Consider the following 26,359-nt stretch of genomic DNA (forward strand, 5'->3'; position numbering starts at 1 on the left):
ACTGTTTAGGAATCAGCATCTGCATGCAGGAATGGAGATACGCGTAAATAGCAAATTTCTGAAAAATGAAATGCCCACACAATACATGGTAACATTTTCAAGCTTCAGAAGTACAACAAACCAATGGAGGTGTGAAAGGATGAGTAAAATCCACTGGGCACATGCAAATTTTATGCCAACTGCATTTCACTCATGGAAAAGTGCCAATGTTCTCAGTTTGGGACATACTCTTCCAACTTTGCAGTAAAGATCAGTGTTAAGTTTCAGACATCCTCATCGTCTTCCTTCCAAAATAATCATTCTAGAAAGAACATCTGTGATTGAAGCCACAAGGGAGCATGGGAATTTCCACAGTAACAAGAAACTTCTAGTTAGCATTTACAGAGCTATATCTGAGGACAAATCCTTTCCTTATCATAGGTACTTGCCCTTCACCGCTGAACTTCTAAATATGAATATAATTGCTTTGTTTCAGAGTGCGAACTACGAACTGGAATTTCCTGGCTGAACAGCGGGTAGCCCAGGACACTTGCTGGTGCCCAAGATTGATTTGTGCTACCCGCATTCATGAAATAAGAGAGAAGTAGAGGAAAGGGAGTCTTTGGTTATTTTTACTTATTGGGTTATTTCCAACAAAATCATTGTACTCGTGCAAGGACTTCCACTTGTGCAATGAAACCACCTTCACCTTTCCTCTCCCCACCCTACTCCAATTCTGCTAGAGAGTGTTGAGAGAACCCCTGGAACAGACTGGGGGTAAAGAGACAGAGGGGAAGTTGTACAAGCGGAAGTCCTGGCATGAGTTGTATGGTTTGGTTGCATACATCTGTCTATAACCGTAACCCTTCCACCCAAAGGATCCCATTTCATTAAAAAACAACATATCAAGCAATGCTTAGAAACCTGTATAAAACCCAAACACACCACTGTATTTTAAAACAGCATTGAAAACTTCTTAAAAACCCCATTTTGCTTTTGGGTGTTTTAACAGTACTGTGTTTTTTTCATAATTGTATGGATTACTGTTATTTTAAAGGTACTTAATATTGCTTTATGTTGTTGTTTTAATGACTTGATATCTTATCACTGTCATTTTCCTGAATGCTTTGTAAGCTGCCTTGGGAAGGGAAGCACCCTAAAGGTGGATTTTAATACATATATAAAATAAATCCAGAAACTAGAAATCAGGATAATTATCCCATGTTAAAAAAAAAGCAGCATTTACTGCATCAAATGCAGCCCTTTTAAAAATAAAAGAAAGATAAAAATGAAAATCTATGGTGTTTGCACATATTTATAATAGTCACTCACCTCAGGAGTGCCACAAGATCACAAATGAGTGCTGAAACAACTGAGTGATAACCTGCCTATTGAGGCATGATCCACTTCACAATGAGGTGTGAGAGCCCTCGTTCCATTTTATGTGTTAATTGCATGCTGAATAAGACAAAAAGGTGTGAATGCTCCACATTCATCATCCATGGGTGTTAACTTTATAGCTTTTGCTCTGCTATCAGCATCTCAATTGCCTTTTAAAAACACTGGTCTGGAACCTCTTCTACTGCAGAAAAACCTCAAACAAAACAAAACCCTTCACATAGCCTACCTGAGCAAAAAAGTTTGGAGGGGGGTGGTCTGGTATGGCCACATAAGTTCTGTGTATTTGATTATAGACTTGAGTTTCCTCAAGGAAAAGAAAACATGGGGTATTAATAATTAAATATATTATCATCGTACTAGAGAGATATTCCAAGAGGGCCATCTCTACTTCACCTGCCAATATGCATGGCAATATGCATGTAAGCGTAGGAAAACCAAATGCAGATCCCTGGTCAGCTTTTGCTTTGCTTTATTTATTTTTGTATATATTCAACAGATTTATATGCTGCCTTCCTTCCCACTAAGAAAAACTAGTCCCAAGCAGCTAACAATATCACTGTTGTTGTTGGCTATGAAGCTTGCTGGGTGACCCTAATCAACCTCCTAAAACTGTTGGGAGAATAGAGCAAGTTAATCTCACTGATGCTGCTTTGAGAGAGGGCAAGGTCCTTGTGTCAGAAGCACAGGCAAAGGACTGCACTCCTCACTTGGGTCAGTTCACAAGGTGCAATTTGCTAACAATGGTGCTGTCAGGGGAGGATTTTAGGGCAGAAGTCCAAGGCCCCACTCAGCAGAATGAGGAGGGCCCTCAAGTCCAGCAAGGACTGCTTAACACATATGTGCAACACTATATAAAGTAGGCTTGGGGCCTCCAGATATTGCTGAACTACAACTCCCATCATCCTTGGTTATTGGTTATTTCCTTGGGCTGATAGGAGCTGTACTTTATCTGGAACATCATGGCCAAAGATTCCCCACACCTGCTCTAAAGAGTCTCTCCACTGCTCCAGTAAGACCACTGAGTCCAGAATCTAAATATTTCCCAACTAGTTACAGGTAGGTAGCCGTGTTGGTCTGCCATAGTCGAAACAAAATAAAATATTGCTTCCAGGGCACCTTAGAGACCAACTAAGTTTGTTACTGGTATGCGTTTTTGTGTGCATGTATCTGAAGAAGTATGCATGCGCACAAAAGCTCATACCAATAACAAACTTAGTTGGTTTCTAAGGTGCTACTGGAAGGATTTTTTTTATTTCCTAACTGATCCACTATTCACTACTGACAGGGCTGGTTCAGCTGCAGGTCAACGTGGAGACTCAGAGCCGAGCTGTAAAGTTAATTCTTTATTCAAGGAAACAGAATACTAGCAGAGAAAGCACGGCGAGACTGGCTCCAGTAAAACAGTTGCCAGAACTGACTATCTGGGCCTTCCACTTCCCTCTAAGTTTCCTCTCCATCCGGCTGTTTTCCCTGCAGTCTTAAACTCCGCCAGGGTAGCGTGAGGGCTGCACTATCTGTGCTTTTTCTTCTGCTACGTGCAAAAATTTCTCAGCCCTTGGAAACAAGTGGAAAGGGGAGCTGAACACAGCAGAACTGGCAGGCTCCTGTGAATCTGTTACAGCTTTAGCCCCCACAGCTTCTCTTCTTCCTCTCATTCAAGCCTGTTGCTTGTTTGGCATCCAACCATACTGCTTGCCCTTCAATCTCTGACCTGTCTTCTGTGTCCCACTGCCAGTCCCCTGGTTCCAAGCCTTCCTCTTCCGAGGCTTCCCTAGGGAGTCCTCCAGCGGGAGCCTCCCACCATTCCTCATTGTCCCTAAAGCTCAAACCAGTTTTTCAATTGTGATAAAGTAGAAATCTGGCCCTACCAACCGGCCTAATATCCACAAAAAGGTTTATCAAACTGGAGTGCCTGGCCCTACTTGAATGTGTGCCAAGTTTACAAAATGGAAGGTAGTCATAGGCGTTTTGTCTGAGCAGACAATGCTTTCTAGTCAGAAACAGAAAAAAGGCAGACGTGGTGTATTTTCTGCAGGCTGCTGCATTGTACAGTCTAACCTTTTCTCTGATCTCTTAGCAATCCTGATGGAAGTTGAAGAGACAGGGGAATTTCAATGCCCAAAAAACTTCTCAACAGTCCTGAGTTCTCAAAAGTATTCAACTTCCTTAACTAGAGCTGAACTAAAATTTCTCAGGTGGCTTTTTTTTCCTGAGAAAAATTGTGAAGTTCTTCTTTTGCTCATCGCCCCCAGAAAAATAAAGGTACTTTGCAGAAATTTCTCCAAATATTTTCCATCACTTTTTGGGGCAGCTGCCATTTTCTCCTGCATTTTCTCCCTAGAACAATGCTAAATCTGGCTCGTTGCAAAATGGTGGCCAAGCTGCCCACAGAGTTGCTGCTGTCGCTGCTGCATGTAGCAGAAAAATAAAACTTGGGACGGGGGAGGAGAGGAAATGAAAGAGGTTGTGCTACTAATGCTGCTGCTGCTAAGCCCCACCCTCAAGAAACTGATGGATAAATTGTTCTTCAGCAAAATGGTCCCCTCGGTTTCTCTGCCCACAAATAAGGGGCATTTTCAAGAGGCCATTTTTGCACAGCCCAGCCGTAACATTATTCTCTTCAAGGTATGCATCACCACACTTACCGTATTTTTTGCTCTATAAGACTCCACTTTTTCTCTCCTAAAAAGTAAGGGGAAGTGTGTGTGTGTCTTATGGAGTGAATGCAGGCTGTGCAGCTATCCCAAGAGCCAGAACGGCAAGAGGGATTGCTGCTTTCACTGCGCAGCGATCCCTCTTGCTGTTCTGGCTTCTGAGATTCAGAATATTTTTTTTCTTGTTTTCCTCCTCCAAAAACTAGGTGCGTCTTGTGGTCTGGTGCGTCTTATAGAACGAAAAATACGGTACTTATCTACACTTCCTTATTGTGTTACTTCTCCTAATACTATGGGGGTAGGGTATTTTGTTGCTGCTGTTGTTATGTTCTGTATTTTGTGTTTTTATACTGTAAACTGCCCTGTGATCTTTGGATGAAAGGCAATGTATAAATAAATAAAAACAATTAATTAATTAATATAAAAAACCACCAAGAGCTATGTCACTCAAGCCATTCCCATAAGGGGAAAAGTAACATAAGAAGGCCTTATAAGCAATTCAACTCACATGCCTGGATTCCTGTCTTTTCAACACCAAGGGAAGACCTTTTTATTTTCCCAGGCCTTTTAATTATATGTTTTTAGTGCAATTAAGATATGACCACTAATTGCTTTTCTCCCTTACTGGTTTTTAATATTGATCTTGCTAGTCTGTTTTTCTGCTGATCTTGTGCTGCTTTTATGCTGCTTTCTAGGTTTTCTGTTATTTGCATTGTGATAGTTTTAATAAGATTGGATTGCATTTCTGTATCTTATTGATCATTTTAAATCACCCAGAAGACTTGGTTGAAGAACAGTCTAGAAATGAAATAATATAAATTAAATAACATCTGGTGATGCTTCACTTGTGGTGAAATCATTTCAGCATCCCTTATTTTGCATTATTTACTGCTTGCTTTCCATCCTTTACCACGTTTCATATTGTCAGACTTCTTCTTCCCATTCCCCTCATCTCACTGCACTGCCATCTCTGCATGTTCTTAATTAGGTTTGTAAGGTCTCTAGGAACAGGAGATGTCATTATGTGTTTTGTAAAACATTGTGTGCATCTGCTAAGCAATACAATGAATAAGTAATAGGAATCTTTTTCTTTCCTTCTGGAAGTTAAAAACTCCATTGCCATTTAAAGACTTTCTGTTTATTAACCACTTTGCTTTTAAGTCATTTATTAAATCAGTTAAATTTAAATATATTCTCCAAATCTGAGTACCTTTCTTGGTATCTGCTACTTGTTATATGAAGGACCTGGCAGGGACAAGATTTGACAGGTAACAAGAAGTAACATTGACACAATGGAACCAAGTTTGAGGAAATTCATATTAATGGTACTTTCTGTTTCCTGTTACTGCCATTACACCCCCGGGTTACTTATAGGACTCAAGACCCCACAGATAAACCATGAACAGGCTAGCTGTTTTGTTGCAAAATGTAAAGTAGATTTTCTGTCATATATTTTCTTTCCCTAGCCCACCTCATAAGACTAGTTCACAAAGGAAGGAACTAGATTTTTCTCCCTCAGGCACTGAGTCTCTTGCCTGTGCAGTTGGCAAGTGCCATGCATCAAACACCTGTAAGCCTCCTACAAGATCCCACCACATGCAGAAAAAGAAGGCCAGATCCATTGACCTGCTATGTGCATACCTAGACATGGACAAAGAAGGAATCCTGTAGAATTATCCACCCAGGACTTTTGCCTCCTCGCGGGCAACATGCTAAGCACAATGAAGACAAACAAGTTTCTTTCTATGATTCTTTTTGTATACATGCTATCCTCATCTTAATACAAGGGTTCACACTGAAGCAGTACTGGATTTAGGATGGTGCGGGTGGATTTCCCACACAGTGTGCTGAGCCGAGGAGTTGCAAAATTGAGAAGATCCATAATTGAGAAGATACATTTGGGGGCACCAACTTTTGGTCTTGCACAGGCTGCCATATAACAATAGATCACAGTGGTACCTCGGGTTACAGATGCTTCAGGTTACAGACTCCGCTTACCCAGAAATAGTACCTCGGGTTAAGAACGTTGCCCCAGGATGAGAACAAAAATTGCGCATGGGTGATGCGGTGGCAGCAGGAGGCCCCATTAGCCTAAGTTGTACCTAAGGTTAAGAACAGTTTCAGGTTAAGAACGGACCTCCAGAACAAATTAAGTTCTTAACCCGAGGTACCACTGTACCAAAGTCCGTGCCTTGTGATTTGCAGCAGTTGGTATACAGAGGGATACTCCCTTCTACAGCAGAGGTAGAAGATAGCCATCATGACCATCATTGATAGCCTTATCCTCTATGACAGCCCTATGCTAGTTGGATTATTCTGAACCCTGTTTGTACATAGGAATGTGTTAGGAGGACAGATCGTGGCTGAGTGATAGAGCACAGGCTTTGCATGCCACAGAGGTCTCGGGTTCAAGTCCTACTGTCTGTCTGGCACAAACAGCAGATGATGGTAAAGACCTTTGCTTCAGAACCCAGAGAGCTGCTGCCAGCAGAGCAGACAATATTGGGCTAGATCAGAGTTTCCCAAACTTGGGTCTCTAGCTGTTTTGGGACTACTGGTCCTACTAGCAAGGGATGATGGGAGTTGTAGTCCAAAAACAGCTGGAGACCCAAGTTTGGGAAACTGTGGGCTAGATCAGGGGTAGGCAACCTAAGGTCCAGGGGCCAGATGCGGCCCAATCACCTTCTCAATCCGGCCCACGGATGGTCCGGGAATCAGCATGTTTTTCCATGAGTAGAATGTGTGCTTTTATTTAAAATGTATCTCTGGGTTATTTGTGGGGCATAGGAATTCTTTCATTCCCCCCACCAAAAAATATAGTCTGTCGCACCACATGGTCTGAGGGACGGTGGACTGGCCCATGGCTGAAAAAGGTTGTTGACTCCTGGGCTAGGTGGACTACTAGTCTGACCTTCCCGTTAACTGCTAGCCAAAACCTTTAGTTTCTTGAATTCATTGGAACGACAACTGCAGCAATTGCTTTTGTTCCTAAAAACATAGCAATTACCCTCAAACCTAGTCATATGCGCTATGTTAATTAACAGCTGCATATTCAGCAACATGTCATTTTTATTTAAGCACAATATTAATTTAACCCATAAACTGTATAGAGTGACAAATGCTAAATTCATTCTAAGACGATGATCCTGCCACTTGCATTTCTGAAAAGGAAAACAAAGACCTATACCCTTGACTTCTGTGACTGCATCTTTCCACATCTTGCTCATTAGCATCCAAGCCTGTGAATGTTAATTGGAAATTTATTGAGAGGAATTAGCATATTGATACAGTGGTAATGAGAATTAACTATGAATTAATTATGAAAATTGATACACTGAGGTTATCTAACGCTGAACATCAGAACCTGGCAATTGAGAAACTGATTGGCTATTAGACCTCTGTTCAATAGGTGCAAAGAATCGTCTAATGAGGAAACAATTTTTTTTTCCATACCAGAGCAAAAGCTGTGCCACTCAAATCACTGGATATTTTGTGAATGGCTTTAATGGGCACTGGATCTGACATGCAATATGTTGCGCTTTAATTTGCTGAGACAAATCTATGTTAGCGTACTTGGTAATAATAATGGTTTCATTTGTTTACAACAGTGGCTCTCAGTGTCGTATTGTTGGAAGAACCCTGGGGAAGGAATGACAGATGGATCCACCATGTCCATAGGAACAATTATGGAACAGACCTGCTGCCGTCTCTCCATTTTTCCTCCCTTACCTGTCTCCATAAAAGCTTTGTTTTCTTTATTTTCTATTATTCCCTCTCCTGTCTCCTCACCCCCCACATCCTATTCTCCTTCTTGTCATATATCCTTAGTGAAGTAATCTTTCCTTATTATAGGCCCCGCGGAATTCAAATCTCTATATGCTTTCTAAGGCGCATCACCCATTGAACTCAATGGGACTTATTTCCAAGTAAACATGCAGAACAAATGCTTTCTGCCGTGTCTCCCATCACATTTTGAACAACCACGGTTAGCTATACGTGTTTCATACGTTCTAGTGCTTTGCTGATATAATATTCTGTGGAGTGAGTGTCTGAAGCATGCAACTCTTAAGTTGTGATTACATTAGCACACTTTGCCTTTCCCAGAGATGATAAAAGTGAAGTACAATAAAGGGGTTGGAGCCCAATCATGCTAATGATACATTCACACAACCACTTCAGCACACCCAGGTTGTCATTCAGCACACACAGAGGTGGTCATGTGACGGTTCAGGAAACCATACAGAAACTGGATTTCGGTCAGCGTTATCAATTATGCTTCTTTGGACTTTTGTATTTTTTCTTCAAATCATTTCACAGAACACATGGGTCAGCCCTCTAAAATGTACCAAATTCCTTCTCTATGATTCGTAATGATGCTGTGTTTGTTTATAAGAGTCAATATTTATAACTTAAACATTGGGTTTTTGATGGTGTGCTGATCTCATTTTAGTTTATACACGAACAGATTGGGTAATGGGCAAGTTCATTCCACATGTTCCCTGAAACACATATTCTGCTGGTCATGCGCTCCGCAACCATATGTGAGTACATGTGTATGGCCTCTTTACTTGGCCATCAGACATATCTGCAGAGAGTAGGGCTTGCCAGTATCAATGTGTGAAGTTAGAATGTACCAACACACACACACACACACACACACACACACAGCATTCACTGTACTCTGTCTCCACTAATATGCACAATTTTCTCTTAATATACACATTTTTGTAACTTGTTTAGGTTGGAGGACTGCATTACAAAATTTGGAGAACTGCGGATTTTCAAGGACAGCTGTCTTAGGGGGCATATATTGTTTCTCGAAGTGTAAATAACGTAGGTTCATGTTACAATGTGAACCGAACTGAATTTCTCTTCATTCTCCATCGCTTGTCAGGTCCAAAGGTTTCCTTCTTCCAACAAAAAGACTTGCATCTGTCAGAAGAATGAAACCTTTGGATCCAAATTATTATTAGACAAACTAAGGAGTGTGAAATTTGTAACTGAAACTGTCAAAGTTTACTTATATAGTATCATTGGTACACAAAATGTTTCCCTGAGACAAGCAAAACAGATTAACCTGGGGAAAGGGAAGAATGTAAAAGTAACAGGCACTTAAGACTGTTTTCCTGAAATGTATTCATTTATGATACTGATACTTTTGATATTGATACTTCCACTTTTATTAAGAATAAGGGGGCTTACAATTCAGAAAGGTACAAATTAACAATAAAACAAGAATAAAATTATATCAAATGTTAAAAAAACCCCAAAACCTGCAAATGTAGAAATGCAGTCAAATTTTCATTAAGAGCAACATACTTGCAGGGTCTACTGGAATAAAAAAATTATTTGCTGCCTGTCAAAAAGTAAGAAGAAGGGCTGGTGCATCTCTCATGGGACTGTTCCAAAGTCTGGTGCCACAGAAAAAAAAGAAAAAAAGATTATGCATCCTAAGAAAAGAAAGGCCTAATGCCACTTTTGCCAACCAGATGCCTTCCAGAACTACAATACCCACCAGCCCCAGTGAGCACTTTGCTTGCTGTGTGTCATAGGAATTGTAGTCCAAAACATCTAGAGGGCACCATTATGTTCTCAGAGTAAAATAATTGAATTATGTAGGATTTACTCCCTATTAAGTATATTTAAGATTGTACCTAAGATACAAGAGCTTAATTTTAAGATTAAACCTTATTTGACATATTAGCCCACAGAAAGTATGTACACACACAAATACAGATATAGTCCAATAAATATTGGATGACATACCCCAAGACTGGAACACTTCTACACATGTGGTGATCCTGTTCCCTATAAGACAATTGTGGAATTTAGTATTTGCTGAAATTGATAAAATACTATGACATAATGTGCCTGCATGTTTGGTCATGCTAAACTAAATCAACAAGACAGCTTGAACAAAGACTTTATTTTTTTTAGTTGTTCACTAATAACAGCAATGGGGTCATGAAGAGTCGGACAAGACTGAACGGCAACAACAATAACAGCAAACAAAGAACAGGAAAGGGGCAACTAAATCCCAGTATTGCCATGTAGAAATTGCCATGATGGAAAACATGAAAGAAGTGAAGCTAATCCAGAAATATTTATGTTATCTGGCCTCCTTTCCTAAGTTATATGTGAAGTATGAGCAGACTTTAGGCTTGCAGGATATACTCTATTTATTTTAGTAGAACCCAGAAGTTCAACAACAAGAACCAGGTACCGGTACTAAAGGGCAGAACTACATACTGAGAGGAATCACTGGTGCTAGTGGGGTTTAGCTGATGCATCAAAGCTTAGATGTATCAGGCAGTTGTGAAGGCCCCAATCACTCAGGAGATTGTGTAGGGAAAGCCTGCTCTCTGTTTGTTCCTTCCCACCTCTGTGCCATGCACAGCAACAGCCACACCTCCATCTCTCAGTCGGATGGCAAAGTGTTGCAAGGTCGTTGGTGCTCAGGTGTCCACAAAAGTGGTTGGTTGCAAGGAACACTTGCCATTGTTTCTGGTCGCTCACTTGATCTCTGACCCTCAGAGGTGCAACAGGTTGGGTATGCCCAGGACACAGAGGGGAGGAGTGCAGGAATCCAAGCAAGGAGAGTTGGCTGCTTGTGCCAGAAGGTGCCACCTCTTATTCTTCTCACTTGTGTGCCCCCCTCCAGAAGGTGCCACGGTAAGATTTTGGGAAAGGGCCACAGCTGAGCAGGCCTGCTGCTCAGATCACACCCACTTTCACTGTTTCTTTCTCTCAATGTAGAAAAAGGCTGGAAGACCTAAGAGAACAGTCATTACAAGGAGTGGCTGCCATAGCTTCTGACATATATCACGCCCCCTCTTTCTGAGGAGAATCTGCTTGCTCATTCACTCTTGCCAAGGAGACCTGAGCCCAGCGAGTGAGCAGGTAGAGTGGACAGAAGCAGTGATGACCACTGCTAGACATGCTAGGCCCAAACCCCACTGCCCAGAGGGAGGACCTTGAATGAACAGCTGCATCTGCCCACTTGCACAACCAACTTCTCCCAATCCTAGTATTTGGTTTTAGAAATATATAAGAGCCAACTCCTTTCTCTTGGTGGGGAGGACTGGGCCAACCCAGAGCCCACCAAAGGCATATTGCTAAGGGTTCCCTTTAACCTGAAATTGGGCACAAGATTCAATATCTGGGGTTAAGCCCAGTTCCCCATTTCAATCCCAGATGCATCTAGATTGGACTGGGAATGTGAATCTAAATCTGAATCCCTGGGGCGCTGCTGCCGGTCAGTGCAGACAGCACTAAGTGAGATGGACCAATGGCCTTGCTTGGTCTATAAGGCAACTCCCTATGCTCCTGTGGGGAGAACGGGCTTTCATTGAAACTCGATGGTCTTTTCTCCACATCCTTTCCTGGGAGAGCTGCCCTTTCGCCACGGCTTCTCGCCCCGCCCCTTGTTTTGGGGCATTTCCACTCATCCCAGTGACCTCACGGTTCCTTTTCCCTGGCGGGATTCCAGAGGGCTGAGTTGCTCCTTCCGCCCACCTACCCAGGCGCGCGCGCCCGCGCAGGCGCTCCTCGACCCCACGAACTCGCCCGCCTGGTCGCGCCCCCTTCGAAGGAGAGGGGGAGTCTGAGACAAGCTCCGGGCAAAGGGTTAAGGGCACCGGCTTCGCGGCGGCTTCACGTTCTTAATGGGCATGTGCGCAGCACTCGCACATGCCCATTTAGGCTGGAGACTGGGCAGTTTCTGCTCTCGCACAGAGAAGAGCGTCGAAGCAGCAACGCGCGGAGAGAGAGAGAGAGAGAGAGGCAGGCAGAGTCGGCGAGAGGGAAAAGGAGCCAGAGAGAGGGGAGCGGGGACGCCAGCGAAGAGGGAGCTGGAGGAATTGCCCAGACGTCCGTGGCTCCTGGCACCGGGAAGCGGCGAATCCCTTCGCTATGCGCTGACAAAGAGAGAAGAGGCGGCAGCTTGACACCAATGAAATACACAAAACTGTATCTCTGCGCTGATCCGGGTCGCGAAGCCATGAGGGAGCCGTTCGCCCCGGCGGGGAGCAGCCCTCTGCCAAGCGCGCTTCTTCGGGGACTCCTCCAGAGGTGAGCCGGGAAACTTTGCCATGCGCCACGTCGCTCCCAGCTCCGCGCCCGGCTCCCCTCGTTCCCTCAGGCGGCTGGGCAGCTCTTTCGCTCGGGCGGCACAAGCCGGCGTCGCCGACATGGATCTGACCTGAAGTAGCCTCGGGTCGCCAACAAAGCAAAACAAAAACCAAGTGGGGGATCCAGTCCTCGGAGCAGAAAACCCCGAGGCAGGCACGAAGAAGAAGAAGGCAGGGAGCCACCCACCTCCCTGTGTGTTAAGATGAGGAGGAGGATTCGTCCCTGGTGATTCGCAGTCGGCGATCGAGACTTCCAGCTAAGTTACCTATAAAGGCTCTTTTCAATTAGTATTATTATTTAAAGAAAACCCTCCCATCTGGGTTGTGTTTCATGCAACCCCTCGGATCCTTGAGTCGCGTGAGAGAGCCAGCGGAGATGGGGGCGAGGAAGCGCTGCTTCGCCTAGCCGCCTGCTCCCAGCCACCTGGGCATTGGCTAGTCATTTGTTCAAGCTCAACAACTGTCATGAAAAAGCCGGGGAGGAAACTGCCCCTGAACTCGCTCGCAAGTGGCGGCAGCAGCAGCAGCAGCAGCAGCGTGTGCTTTGAAACGGCGAGTTTCTCCCCCTGGGGCTTTTGGACTGAGGAAGAGGCGAGTCTCTTTCCTGTCATCGTTTAGAGGCGCGGGTGGGGGAGGAAACCCATTCATTCAGTTCTGCAGGTGTGTAATCAGCCGGAGCCCCACGATCTCCTGTGGATCTACAACCGAGCAGGAGCAGCAGCAGCAGCAGCAACAAATCCCAACACCTCCCAAAGGATCAGGTGTCGAGGGCTTCTGCGTGCGAAATTTTTATTATTATTTTAAATATATATCTATATCTCCCTCCCCCATCCCTGCCCCCCACCATTCTCTCTTCAAGCCGGGGAGCGGGAGCTCCACTGAGATTAGTCAGCAAGTGTGTCAAACCCCCACTTCAATCTACACACACACACACACACACACACACACACCCCTCTCCTGGACCAACGAACAAAAACACCCCCTCCAAAAAAAGAGGCACCCACCCACTTGGCTGGGCAGAAAGCGCAACCACCCTCCAGAGAAACAAAGAGGTGTTGCCACCCATCCGATCTGGGTCTCCTTCCTTCCCCCCCCCCCCACCCCCTTCTGGGTGTTGCTTCCTCGGCGCCGTTGCCCTTTTCCCTGGAGAGTCTTTGTTGCTGTTTAAAGTCAGACAATGAGGCGCCGGGAAACTCCCCTCGGCAGCCTCCTGGACGGAGGCGAGCAGCTCTAGCGCCCGCCGTGCGCGGAGAGGCTGGCGGGGAGCGAGAGGCAGAGTTGCCTGCCCCTTTCCGCCCGGAGGGGCAGCTGCCGCCGCCGCCGCCGCCGCCTGCCTGGGCTCCCCGATGGTTTTGTCTGGGCTCTGGCAGAGCCTCCGATCCCGTCGCGCGCGCCTCGCCCTCCTGCGCTGCTTCTGCACTAGGATGTTGCGGCAGGTCTTGCACAGGGGGCTGAGAACGTCTTTCGCCAGACTCGGCCACTTCATCGCCAGCCACCCGGTCTTCTTCGCCTCCGCGCCCGTCCTCATCTCCATCTTGCTGGGCGCCAGCTTCAGCAGGTACCAGATCGAAGAGAGCGTCGAGCACCTGCTGGCGCCCAAGCACAGCCTGGCCAAGATCGAGAGGAACCTGGTCAACAGCCTCTTCCCCGTCAATCGGTCCAAGCACCGGCTCTACTCCGACCTGCATACCCCGGGCAGGTACGGGAGGGTCATCATTACCTCCTTCGTGAAGGCGAACATGCTGGACCAACACCACACCGAGCTGATCTTAAAGGTAATGCCCGGGCGAGCGAGTGTGTGTGTAGTGGAGGGGAGAGAGGCAGAGGTGAATCGCCCCTCTCTCCTGCACCCCCACTCCTTGAATCGTGGTAGATTTGCTTCTAAATGTGAACAGATGTGTCTGCATCATATATTTATCTACGCGGCTGTGTCTCTCTGGGTAACTGTTCCTTGCCCTGAGAATGCAGCTGCCAAGTCACAGCCCTGCAACAGTTGGGTTGACTCCTGGTTGCAGAACAGAGTAGAGATTTCCTCTCATCTTGGGAGGTGGTGAGGAGGAGGAGGTGGTGGTGGGGTGTGTGTGGAAGATTTTGTGAATGAAGGAATGACACTTTAAAAACATTCTGCCTGTATTATACACGGATTGTCCCCTCACCACCTCTTTCCCCCCCCCCCTTGTTTCTATTGTGCAAGTTGAGGCAATGGCAGTTAGTTTTGCTGATCTGCAGTTGAACCTAAACTTCAAAATTTATTTAAGGGGATTTGTAAAAGTACCGGTTGTGGGCTGCTCTGGACGTAATTCCTATAGAACAAATTTAAAAAAAAAAAAAACCACAACCTTAGTATTGTAACAGCTCTTGCAAGTTTGTCAAAGCCAGGTGTTGTTTTGTTTGAAATCTATTTCTTTTATGGCATTCCACATGCTATTTTCACACACAGTTTCAAAATCAAAGGAAAGGCTATATTGTTTTAATGGCGTCACTCTATAGATGTTTGCTATGTAATATAATGCATGGTATTTCATTAGGTTTTACCTTCCTGGGTATAAGCGGTCCCACCTATTTCAGTAGTCTGCCGTAATTTGTCAGGAATAATTTCCGTGTCTGTATTACAATATAGACTCCAATCATTTTGAGTACAGGTTTAGAATAAAAACGTGAGAAAGAGCTGCAGGTGAGTGGAAAGAAGAACAATATGATGAAGGGGAGGAAAACAAATTTCTGAAACATGGAGAATTGTTTTAGAGGTGTGGCTATGACTAGCTCCGTACACGCTTTTCAGCATTAAACAACTGCACTGCATGTTTCCCTTGCCTCTTTTGGGAATTGCCAGACAGTGATTTTCTGGAAACAGAAAAAAATGTTGACAGGTCTTCAGAAGACACTGCAAAGTAATCTTAAATGTTTTGACCTTTAGAGTCTCTCTCCTCAACTGAGAAAATGCATATTCATAGAGATAGTCTTGCAAGTTCCACCAAACCATATGCTAAGCATTCCATGATAGAATAGAATCAGTAATACCAGCATTTATCTCACATTTAATTATTTGTATTTGAATAGTGATATACTAGCCCAGAAATATCAAAAAGGTGATGTAGTTTGTTTCTTCCCATAGAAAAATTTCTGGCCAATAAGGAAACCATAGGGATGTCAATCCCTATTCCTTTATTCTCCCTGAGATACATTCTGTTATAAGTAGGCATAGGATTAGCATAGATGTTCTCCTGGTTTGCTACCTCTAGAAGAGAGACACAAATGACTCTGAATCTTTTCCAAAACCTTTTTACGCACGACATTATCTATCAGTGCAACTTAGAACTGATAGTTATGTCAGAAAGATTGATAATTATATCAGTGTTCGGTTCAATCTAATTTATAATCAGACTTTGGCCACTGAATGTTTATTGTTCATTTAATGAGATGGTGGTAAACCATACACCACAGTCACTTTTGACACCATGGACTTTTGCAGTTAGCTAGAAGTCATTAGGCATGCCAAATGTTCTCTGTTATTGAATAGTTGCCATCTATACATTGTGCAATAACCTCTGTTTTAACCGCTTCTCTTTGGGGCTGGTGCCATGTTCAGGTGAATGTGTGGTTAAGCCCTTGAAGGATCCTGGGAAGTTGGGTTTAAGCAATGAGAGACAGGACATGAAATTCTTGACATGTTGTGGTCATGTGGCGTTGAATTGTTGAGCAGCAAAAGGAGGTAACAGGTAGAGGATTATAGGAATTTAAACTGTAATCCTAAACCCACTTTCTAGGGAGTAAGCCCCATTGGCTACAGTGGGATTTGCTTTAAAGCAAACATGCATGGGGTTTCACTGCACATCATCTGGTTCCCATAATGTTCCACCTTGTAGCTAAATTAAGAATTGTAGAATTGGAAGGGACTCCGAGGTTCATCTAGTCCAGCCCCCTGCAATGCAGGAATCTCAACACGCAGTCTCCCATCCAGTTTTAAACCATGCTGGACCCTGCTTAGCTTTGCAAATGTTTTGGCAGTTTTATTAGATGTTTCATTGACTACCTAATAGGCAAAAGTATAACAGGGAGCTAATGGCTATAAGATTATTGAATGTATTGTTTTGTCTTTATTCCACCTATGTCTTCTGTCTGTCTAGAAACGTTCTGTCCCCCTATTTTCCTTTCTCCTTTTTTCTCTGAAAGATGGCCATGGCACTACTGGTGCAACCCATCAATCAAAATTATTATCTCGCCATCTTAGGAAGATCTCATGTTTGAAAAAGTCATCCCCACTTCTATAAGCAATATGAGGAAGGGTCAGGGTGGAACAACTGCTTCTGGTGCAGAAGATTCCAGGTAGGGCTAAGAAGGACATTCTGGAGAACCACTGCCGGTCAATACTGATCTACATGGACCTGAGATCTAACTTAGTATAAGGCAGCTTCTTATGTTTGCTCCTAAGTACTAGATGGAGAATTAGTAATGTTTTGATACAAAGCAGTTGTCTCTATCAGTATGAGAATCCAGGAGTTGAGAGGCTGTTGATTGTTTGATTTGAGCACTGTTTCCTGTGGGTGGCTAATGGTCTTGGGACATAAGGACAGGGCTATTTTTACAAGAATGAGTCACCCTTAAGGGGAAAAAACCATGGAGATCAAACCAAGATCAGCGAGATTATATCATGGAGGAGAGGGCTATTGAAGCCTACCAGCCATGACAGCTCTGCTCTGCCAATACACTTGAAGGCAGCAATGCTTCTGAATACCAGTTGCTGGAAGCCACAGGAGAGGGGAGAGGGCTCTTGTGCTCAAATCCTGCTTGCTGGTTTTCCACAGGCATCTGGTCGGCCACTGTGAGAAGAGGATGCTGGACTAGATGGGCTATTGGCCTGATCCAGCAGGTTCTTCCTATGTTCTTATCAGCAGCTGAAGGCTCTCCTAGCTTAAGATGGACCTCAGATGGTAGTGCTACATCTGCAGCTCATTCACCACTGAAAAGTAAATTTCAGCATGCCACACTCTCTGAATTGCTTGCTCATATTAGCAACTCTGGAATGAAGATGCTCTTTATATCTCAGACCCAGTTTGGACGCTGCTGATTTCTGCCTTTCTTTTTTAACAAGGATTTCTAAACAAACTCCTCATTCGCTGCTAAAAGATAAAATAAATTGGGGGGGATAGGATTGCAGTGTATTTATTTTGTTCACTTTGGTTAATCATGTCTGTTTTAAAATTTCAATATAACCATAGAGCCAAGCTCCAGACTTCCACTTGCAAGTATATTTGGGCTGCTGTTAACAGCTACTGCTTTGCAACTGGTTTCTATTTTTTGACAGGCAAAATGATTAGGAAAGACACCAGTGTTCTTTCCCAAATCTAGCAAGTTCCCTGTTCCTGACAGAAGACATCTACTAGCTGAGAGGGGATTTTAAATGAGAAAACACAATCCTGTGTATGTCCCACCAAGTTCAGTGGAGTTTACTCCTTAGTAAGTTTGTTTAGGATTGCAGCTTGAGCTGATAGTGTCTTAACATTAAAAAAAAAGAAACTCCCTGAACTTGGGTATAGTTTTGTCAAATATTTAGTGGCACTGAAAGCTGATGAAATGAAAACCGGAAAGCAAGTAACAGCACAGACCTGTATGTTTCTACTCATTCACGAGTCCCATTGAGTTCAGTGAAACTTATTCTTAGTAAGTATGTATAGAATTGCATACATACTAAGTATGTATAGAATTGCAGCCTAAAATCTTTGTTTTATTTCAGGGTGCCTAGAAAATTAGTGCCTTTATCTTAGCCTAAATAGATATTCTGGATAATGACAAAAAAAACAGTGAAGTTATCTAAGGGGACCAAAAGAGGCACATTAAACCTTAGCTGTATACCAGTGTTTCTCATTGACAATCCTGAAAATGCTTAGCAAAGCTGCCGTAGTGTATCTAGAGCAGGGCTAGGGAGCCCAGGACCCTCCAGATGTTGTTGAACTACAATTTGCATCATCACTGAATATTGGTTATGCTGGCTGGGGCTGCTGCATTTGCTGGGCCCCTATCTTTGATGCAGATCAACAAGACACTTATTAACCAGTCATTTTCTGCTGGGACAGGTGACTATTGTATCATTTAGTCTTCTGAGAGTCTAGTGGGAGTATCTGTTTAGGATTAGGGTGATTTCTTGCTTGACTGGAGGCTAGTACAATTCATGAAAGCCAAGATTGAAGTCTACATACGGAAGATAATTTCTTGCATGTAGGTTTATAATGTAAATGATGGTGAAGCCACACTTGCACACTACATGAGTTTCTCCCAATAAGAGTAAGAAGCATTTGGTATTTGACATTTGAAAATAGCCTGAAGCACACAAAAAGCAGGCAAATTATGCTTGCACAAAATCCCTACATGAATATGGCCCATTGGCTTGCCAGATCTTATAGTGGCATCTCTCCTACAATCTAGTTTGGAAGGCAAATCACAGGGCCTATATATCTACCTCAAAGAGCTAGGGCTGATATTGAAAGATTGTGAAGAACAAACTATTAAATGTGGCCTTTTCTTCTGACAATTGAAAGCTTCCCTTACTCCCACTAGTACCACACATTTCCTTTGACTTCTTTATTTCAAAAAAAGCATCTTTGTTGAGGTTTTCACACATTTAAATTATCTCCTTTTAAACCAACTAATCTATAAATCAGCTAAAATATTTTAAACAGTAAGTAGCAGATTAAAACTTGAAAATAGCTTCTAAATGCATACATTTCAACAGGATGCTACAAAACTGGTTTTGAGCTTGATTGGATATTAGGCACTATATTCTAGCTTTTCATGAAAAACGCATTCACCTGTCTTGTCAAAATTGGGGGGCAAACCATTACACATTTTTTGGTTCAGAACCCATTATGAAGTTTATTATTATTATTATTTGGTTCCACTTCAATTCAGTACAGGATGATATGGCAAACTGACATAGTGAGTTCCATTCCAGTTCTAGTTCAGTTTAGGTGAGAAAGTTTTAAATATTCACATTATAACACTGATTTGAATTTTAAAGCAATTCATATAATTGTGCTACTAATCTTAATCTTAATCTAAGATGGCTAAATATACCAGAAAGAAATGTCTACAGTACATACAGAAAGTTGTAATGTAAAGAGGGGAGAGAGAGAGGACTGGGGTTGATCTGGGGTTATCTTACATGACATTAAAATATATAATTCGATGACAAAACTATTTTTTAAAAAAACAAACAACTTGCACACATACCATTCATCTCCATTCAGCAAACTTTCCCCCTAGTACCTTAGATGTACTTTAGGGTGCTCACATGTACGTTGCCAAAAAGAGGACACAGATCTCCATATGATAATTTCTATGTAGCAATGCAAAATTGGAAATCTGCTAAACAGAAATACAATACATCTCACCATAGTAGGAGAGGCCTCTGACCAGGTGACCTCTGCACCTGCTCTCCTATTTAGGCATCACACCAAACCAGAATGGCTTATCTGCTTTAATGTTCTGTTTTGCTCAGTGCTCTCATCTCCTGGTCCAACAGCCTCCCTACATGTATATAAATAATGGTTGTCAATTCAGACATGAAGACAAATAAAGGGAAGGGCTGCAGATCAACGGCAGATCATCTGCTTTGCATTCAGAATGTCTCAGGTTCAATCTTTGGCATCTCCAGAAATGTTACCTCTCTGAAACCCAGGTGAGCTGTTGCCAATCAGCATAGACTCGAACTAGATGGACCAGCAGTATGGGTGTTACCAGGCAGGGGCAGTGAGGCACATGCCCCCACAAGAAAAGAGCTTTTGCCCCCCATTGCTGGACTCTGATTAGCATCTACTGTTATTTTTCTTTCAGAGATGCTAACATGTGTGACATAATTTGCCCATCATGAAATATACGTTGTCCCATCTGTGCCGCCCTCCCTCCAAAAACACCCTTTTTTCTGGTGCCATCACTGGCCAGCAGTATAATATAGCTTGCTATATGCCTATGTTTCAGGAAGCGTCGTTATGGTTTAGTAACTGCAATGATGTCCCAGCTGAAAAACCGGTTTGCAACTGAACAGCTACCATGCTGACTGAAATCGTTCAATGCTTCGCATACACATAACACCCACGGGCTCGCCCTGGTTTACACACCTACCTTTATGACTTTCTGTAAATTCTGCTCAGGTCCTAATGGGCAGCAGGAATATGTGCACCATGACATAACTGGGAACATCTCTTGCATATGATGCAGGAGCTGTGCTTCCCCACTCAAAGTGCTATCCTAGGCTGAGCTGGCACCACCATTAGGCAAAGTGAGGCAGCCCTCTGGAGCTTTCCTCCACCCACCTCCCCTTTTGGAGGATAAAGCAGGGTGTGTGCATCACACAGACTGTTATGCATTCCTAAGCTAACCTGCTACTGCCCTTGAGTATTGTGGAAGATGCTGTCCCATTATAGCAGAATTGAACTCTATTTCAGCTGCCAGTCCACTCAGCTTCTATATGTGGAATGGGGGATGGTACCATCTTGCCCTTTGCTTCAGGCAGCAAAATTTCTTGGCCTGGCGCTGAACCTAGGCAATTAGCTATTATTACCTGCTTAAGTGAAATAATATGTAAATAAGCTATGGTCTTTTTTCTCCAGAAGACAACCCCTGCTATATAAATATGTAAAATACCCTATAAATACAAAAGGAAATATTATCCATACCTTATACCATGCTAAAATAAAATCAATGTTGATGGAATCCTTTCAGTATCCTATCTCATGAGCTGGCTTTGCAACTCCCAGTGTAGATTTTATCAACTCTTGACATTCTGAAATCATGTATCATTCCCTAGAAATCACGCTAGAGTTAGAAATCATGAGAGTGGAATATCTTCTTGGCCTTTTGCCTAAGATCAAGTGTAGAAAATCATGAGATTGAACAGGTTGCACTGAGATTTGGTAAAGGGTATCATCAATATAATGATGACCAAGCTCTTTTTCTTCTTTTCAGCAGAACCAAGTCAGGTGGTAAGGCCCTAAATAGATGCCTGATGCCACTGACAGATCAGGCAATGGACTACAGCGGACTGGGTTCACTGAAGATCAATTGAGATGAGACAGAGATATTGAGGGTGGGAGCCCTAATTTATATTGGGAGTCAGTGAATACTTTGTTCTGAATGGAGTTAAACACCTTCCTGAAGGATCAGGTGTGAAACATAATGTTTCTGCTCTTGTCATGCTTCGTCTTGAAATCAAGAATGCTAGAAAATTATTTTTTGTTTCAATGAAAAATCTGATTCCCCAAGCTAAGGCATTAAGTGCAATATCATTGTGGAATGAGCCATAAACATCTCAGAACTGCATGACAAAGGACATGGTTAATGCAGAGCATCTTTTTTGTAAGAAAGAATTTAATAATAATAATAATAATAATAATAATAATAATAATAATAATAATAATAATTTATTATTTATACCCCACCCATCTGGCTGGGCCTCCCCAGCCACTCTGGGCGGCTTCCATAAAAGCCAAAAATACAGTATAATATCAGTAAAATATCACACGTTAAAAACTTCCCTGAACAGCCCTGCCTTAAGATGTCTTCTGAATGTCAGGTAGTTGTTTATCGCTTTGACATCTGCTGGAAGGGCGTTCCACAGGGTGGGCGCCACTACTGAGAAGGCCCTCTGCCTGGTTCCCTGTAGCTTTGCTTCTTGCAATGAGGGAACCGCCAGAAGGCCCTCGGAGCTGGACCTCAGTGTCCGGGCAGAACGATGGGGGAGGAGACGCTCCTTCAGATATACTGGACCGAGGCCGTTTAGGGCTTTAAAGGTCAGCACCAACACTTTGAATTGTGCTCGGAAACATACTGGGAGCCAATGTAGGTCTTTCAAGACCGGTGTTATATGGTCTCGGCGGCCGCTCCCAGTCACCAGTCTGGCTGCTGCGTTCTGGATTAGTTGTAGTTTCCGAGTCACCTTCAAAGGTAGCCCCTATATGGGCCACTGGTTTCATTAAAACAGCTTTTGGTGAGAAATGAGACCTTATCTCATGGCATTTTCACCATGGAAGTATGGTCAACATTTTTGGATAACTGTAGTCCATATTTAAGTACTAGATGGACAGCTGAAAAGATATAACCTGTCCTTGAAGTAGAAGTAAGATATGCAGTAAAGGTTTCCTTTTTTCCTTTTTTCTCTTTGCTGTAAAATGCCCCTCATCCTATCCAGATGTGGAAATGGTGAATCCAGCTATAGTGCAAATGGATCACCCTGTAAATATAACATCTGAGTGATATTGAATTGGATGGCAACTAGTGGCAAGTGTTTTCCTGCCTTTTCAGTAATGTATAATATTTTAGCCTCAGAAACGATAGGATAGATATGGTGAGACAATCATCAGATGGTGGAGCACCATTAACAAAGGGGTAAGTTTCTGACTCACCCAGACAGCTTTGTCAACCCACCCTTGCAGTCTTATAAATGTGTTTAGGATAGTGATGCTTCTTTCATACTCAATTGACATAAATAAATTGCACTCCACTGCATATGAGCATCATGTAGTGATTGGCCTATATGCTATGAATCATGCAGGGGAAACCGATAGTATGTAGAACACCATAGGCTCCAGCTCCTAGGGGCCAAAGCACTTTCACTCCACCCCAATGTATTTTTTGAGGGGGCTGGGCCCCCTCAATGTTCAGAGGGTGTTCAACTCCATCCCCTGGCTTCTCGCAATGCCACACACATGATGTCAGGACATCATGTCTGGGCCCCACTATCTACTTTAGAAGTTGGCTCCCCTGTAGAACATGCAATTTGGAGTATTAGTCTATCTAGCTCAGTACTGTCTTCTAGCTGGCAGTATTCACCAGCCTTTTTTGGAGATGGCAGGGGTTCTGTTATCATTACATATTCAATTTGTTAGCAAATTGCAGGGCAAGCTCTAGGCTAGTTACAACTAACTTTAAAACATACATAAATGTTAAAGCTAGCAACCATACATAAACATAGCAATTTAAAGTGGAGGTTGATCCATCCGAGTAAATGGATCTACCCAGTCCTGCATGCCTATGATCAGAATTTTAAAAAAACTGTATTGTTTCACCACTTCGGTGTTTGCTACCCTGGGTGGGACAGAAATTTAATAAGCTCACCATGCCAGGCAATTGTATATACTTGAAGGAATCTCCAAACACACACATAAGAGTACTGAGAATCCCATATGAATGTTGTGGATTGCCAAAAATAGGTATGTTTTTACAGTTCTCAGCTGTATGGCAACAATCATATTTAGGGGGTGGTCTTACCGGTGTATCTGCAAGGTTTCAGGCATTCAACAAAGTCATCTGTGCTTGTCAGTATTAGCGTGTAAATGTTAACTTTAATCTGATTTTGAATATTCGCAACGTATTGTATATCCGTCACTAATTCTGGCAGTGAACTTGAGTGGCTGAGTGCCTATTAAGTTGGAAGTGAAACAGCCCCAACCAAAACAAAGTACTGGGGACTCTCTAAGTATGATGGTATTTGAGTTTGCAATTAAAAAGAAAAGATGCCCCTTAAATATTAAAAAAAAAAAAAGCCTGACAAGGCCCTGTGACCCTCTAAGGAATGTTGCGGTGACAGATTTGGGAGTGGAGAAACTGGATGGGTGGGAGCAAACAGGGAATTGCCCTGCTTAACCCCCTAACCACTGATAATAAGGGATGCAAGCTGTGACTTTTTTATATGTATAAAAAAATCACCATCCTTTCTCTGTAGCAAGCAGAGATGTTTCAAGAAGAATAAAGAAAGCCTTTTCCCCTTTCCCATTCTCAAAATTACCATTTCTCTATACAGCTATAAATGCTGAGATTCCCAGGCTGGCAGACTGCCCCAAATCTGAGTCCTCTAGCATGATATAGCACAGCAGGGGATTGCCCCAGAGAGGTAGGATGGAATAAAGGGTCTTTTTTTTCTTCCCCGTCCTCCTGGAACTGGAAACACATCCAAACCTAAACAAACTACAAGCACAATTTGCAGAGACCTGAATTCCAAAGGGTGGGGATATGCTGCATTTCTTATTGCTGGTCCCTGTTGTACGTAATAAGATTTGTGCTAAGTCACTATTAGCATCATCAGTGTTTTTCCCCCTCCCTTGGGCTCCACTGTTCCAGCTCCCTCACAGAAAGAAGCTAAACAACCCCCCTTTAATACGTTCTCTGTGCTTTGCCAGCCACCAATGAGGCTCCTGAAAGCCAGGAGGAAGTCACTAGCCTAAGTGACCTCCTTGAACTCAGGTGCTGACGAACTCACTAGGGCAGATTCCCCAAAATAGATTTTGTTTTTGAAACAGCCTCTTAAGATTTGTCTTCTGGGATGCCTGCCACTGACATTTGCAACATTTCTCCCCCATCAAAGCTCCGAGGAGATAATTTTTCTCTTTAATGAGAGACCCTGAGGTTCTCCTGCAACAACTCTTGTATAATGACATGGCTCCAGGGGTGTGTGGCTTCGTAAAGAAAAATGCCTCCTTGCCAAAAGAGTTTTTAACCCTACCTACGTGCAGCACCCTCCCTCGTTCTTCTAACCACAGGTTGCTCTTTGTCCTTGGCCTCAAAGTCAATCTGTAAACAACAGAGGACAGAATTTATAGTTCCGCCGTAGTGTCACAAGTGTCAGGCTGTCATATCGGCAACGTTTCTCTATTTTTGTCAGATTACTCACTCTGCTGGAACAAAATATATCCATCACGCTAATTTTATATGGCGAGCTATTTATTGCCACATGTCTAGTGACACAGCATAATTTAGAGTAACAATGTACCATATTTCCAAACAAAACACCACGTACAATGTTCTGAAAAGAGAAGCAAAAAGAGAGAGAGAAATCAAATTGAAATGTTTTTGAAGCGGTCGAAGACAGACACACACTGCAGGGTTGAGGATGGGCAGGCTGTTGTATGAAACGCAGAAAATATCTACTTCACTACTGCCCCATTTGGGATTAGTTTTATATAAACCAAGTAATCCCAATGTCCTTAATTCCAGATGAAGGCTAATTTTGGAATACCTACCAAGATATAGCTATGTCATTTATTATCAATTGTAAACTCAATTCCTCTGGTGATGTGTCGGCTCCAGGTTGTTGTTGGGTTTTTTTTTGGGGGGGGGTCCTTGGGCCCCTCCCCTCTGCATTGCAATTATCTGGTTGCTTTCCCTCCGCTTGCAGAGGAAAAAGGCAGACAAATCAGTTGGCTGTGGCAGCTTTTGTTCCTGTTGCTCATTCCTGTTTCTTGCTGATGCTCTCCTCCCGGGCCAGAGGACCAAAGCAGGGTGTGTGGTTGGCAAAAGCAGGGGCAGGGGGCTCCGGAGATCAGCACAAGTGTGGGCCTCAGCAAGTGCCCAGCAGTGCCAGCCCCTGACGCCAGTTGTATGTGAAGCAGTGCTATGAAGCATGTTTAGAGTGCTTTCCCCTGGCCGTAGATCATCTCCTCACTATGGGTGTGCATCTTTATTTTTTAAATGCATGTGTTTCCTTTGAGCCAACAGGTGTGGGGGGGAAATGGTTTCAGGATACAGAGAAGAGCGACTGAGGTAGTGAGCACCCAGCTCCCATGAAAATCAGTGGGAGTGTTTTCTGTTGTTCTGAGTCAGGCGTGGATTACAGTAGTTGAAATCTGCTTTGGGCTCGGGTTTTGCTGATGAACTTTCAGATTCAGCTACAGAAACCTCTTTTTGTGTTAGACAGCTTAGCCTCATCAGGGTTTGGGGGTGTTGCTGTTGTTTTACTTGGTGGGTTAATTTTATTTCTTTTATTTTTCAGCCATAGATTTGATCTTAGCACCACATTGTACAACCAGGTTTACAGGATTTCAGGGATTATGTAACTGTGCAAAGGGATGCTCCTGACCTCCCATCGGAGCAAATGCATGCAATTTGTTTACTTAAAAGGAACAGCATAGACTTCAATACTCTTCATGTTTTGTTTGGATTTTTTTTTTTAAAGCATATTGTACCTTTGTGTATTGTGCTTTGACATTTGTGAATGCAATCAGATCGTTTCCCTTTTATGTTTTGAAGGATCTTGTTAATGGGACTGGGGAGAATCAAAATGATGTTCTTCCCCCCTTTTTATCTGCAGACTCCCCACTGCTACCTATTTGTCTTCAGCCTTAGCTGTGTTCTTTCAAATAAGCACCCTATAGCAGAGCCTGGAGAAGGACCGAGCCATCAGCAAAATAATAAAAACAACCAGAGACA

The 26,359-nt window shown here is 43.3% G+C and overlaps 1 protein-coding gene and 2 long non-coding RNA genes across 4 annotated transcripts in view; 2 read left to right on the plus strand and 1 right to left on the minus strand.

Moving 5' to 3' along the window:
• The window catches only part of LOC310842535, a 116,502-nt gene extending 107,612 nt beyond the window's left edge, over window positions 1-8,890 (plus strand). For both annotated transcript variants that reach the window (XR_014563161.1, XR_014563162.1), the window contains one exon: window positions 7,643-8,890. This is a non-coding gene — a long non-coding RNA (uncharacterized lncRNA). The remainder of the gene's footprint in view (window positions 1-7,642) is intronic.
• Window positions 5,675-11,582, minus strand: LOC310842601. The gene is made up of 3 exons (XR_014563262.1): window positions 11,554-11,582; window positions 9,801-9,842; window positions 5,675-7,273 (listed from the first exon to the last, which is right to left on the minus strand). It is a non-coding gene; the product is annotated as an uncharacterized lncRNA (long non-coding RNA).
• Window positions 11,583-11,627: 45 nt separating this feature from the next.
• PTCHD1 (patched domain containing 1) overlaps window positions 11,628-26,359 on the plus strand; it is a 104,179-nt gene continuing 89,447 nt past the window's right edge. The window contains exon 1 of the mRNA XM_083734239.1: window positions 11,628-13,938. Coding sequence (XP_083590365.1) covers window positions 13,510-13,938 — 429 coding nt within the window. The 5' untranslated portion in view covers window positions 11,628-13,509. The remainder of the gene's footprint in view (window positions 13,939-26,359) is intronic.

Source organism: Podarcis gaigeae (genome assembly GCF_964106915.1).
Source record: "Podarcis gaigeae genome assembly, chromosome: 4".
NCBI classification, from domain to species: Eukaryota; Metazoa; Chordata; class Lepidosauria; order Squamata; family Lacertidae; genus Podarcis; species Podarcis gaigeae.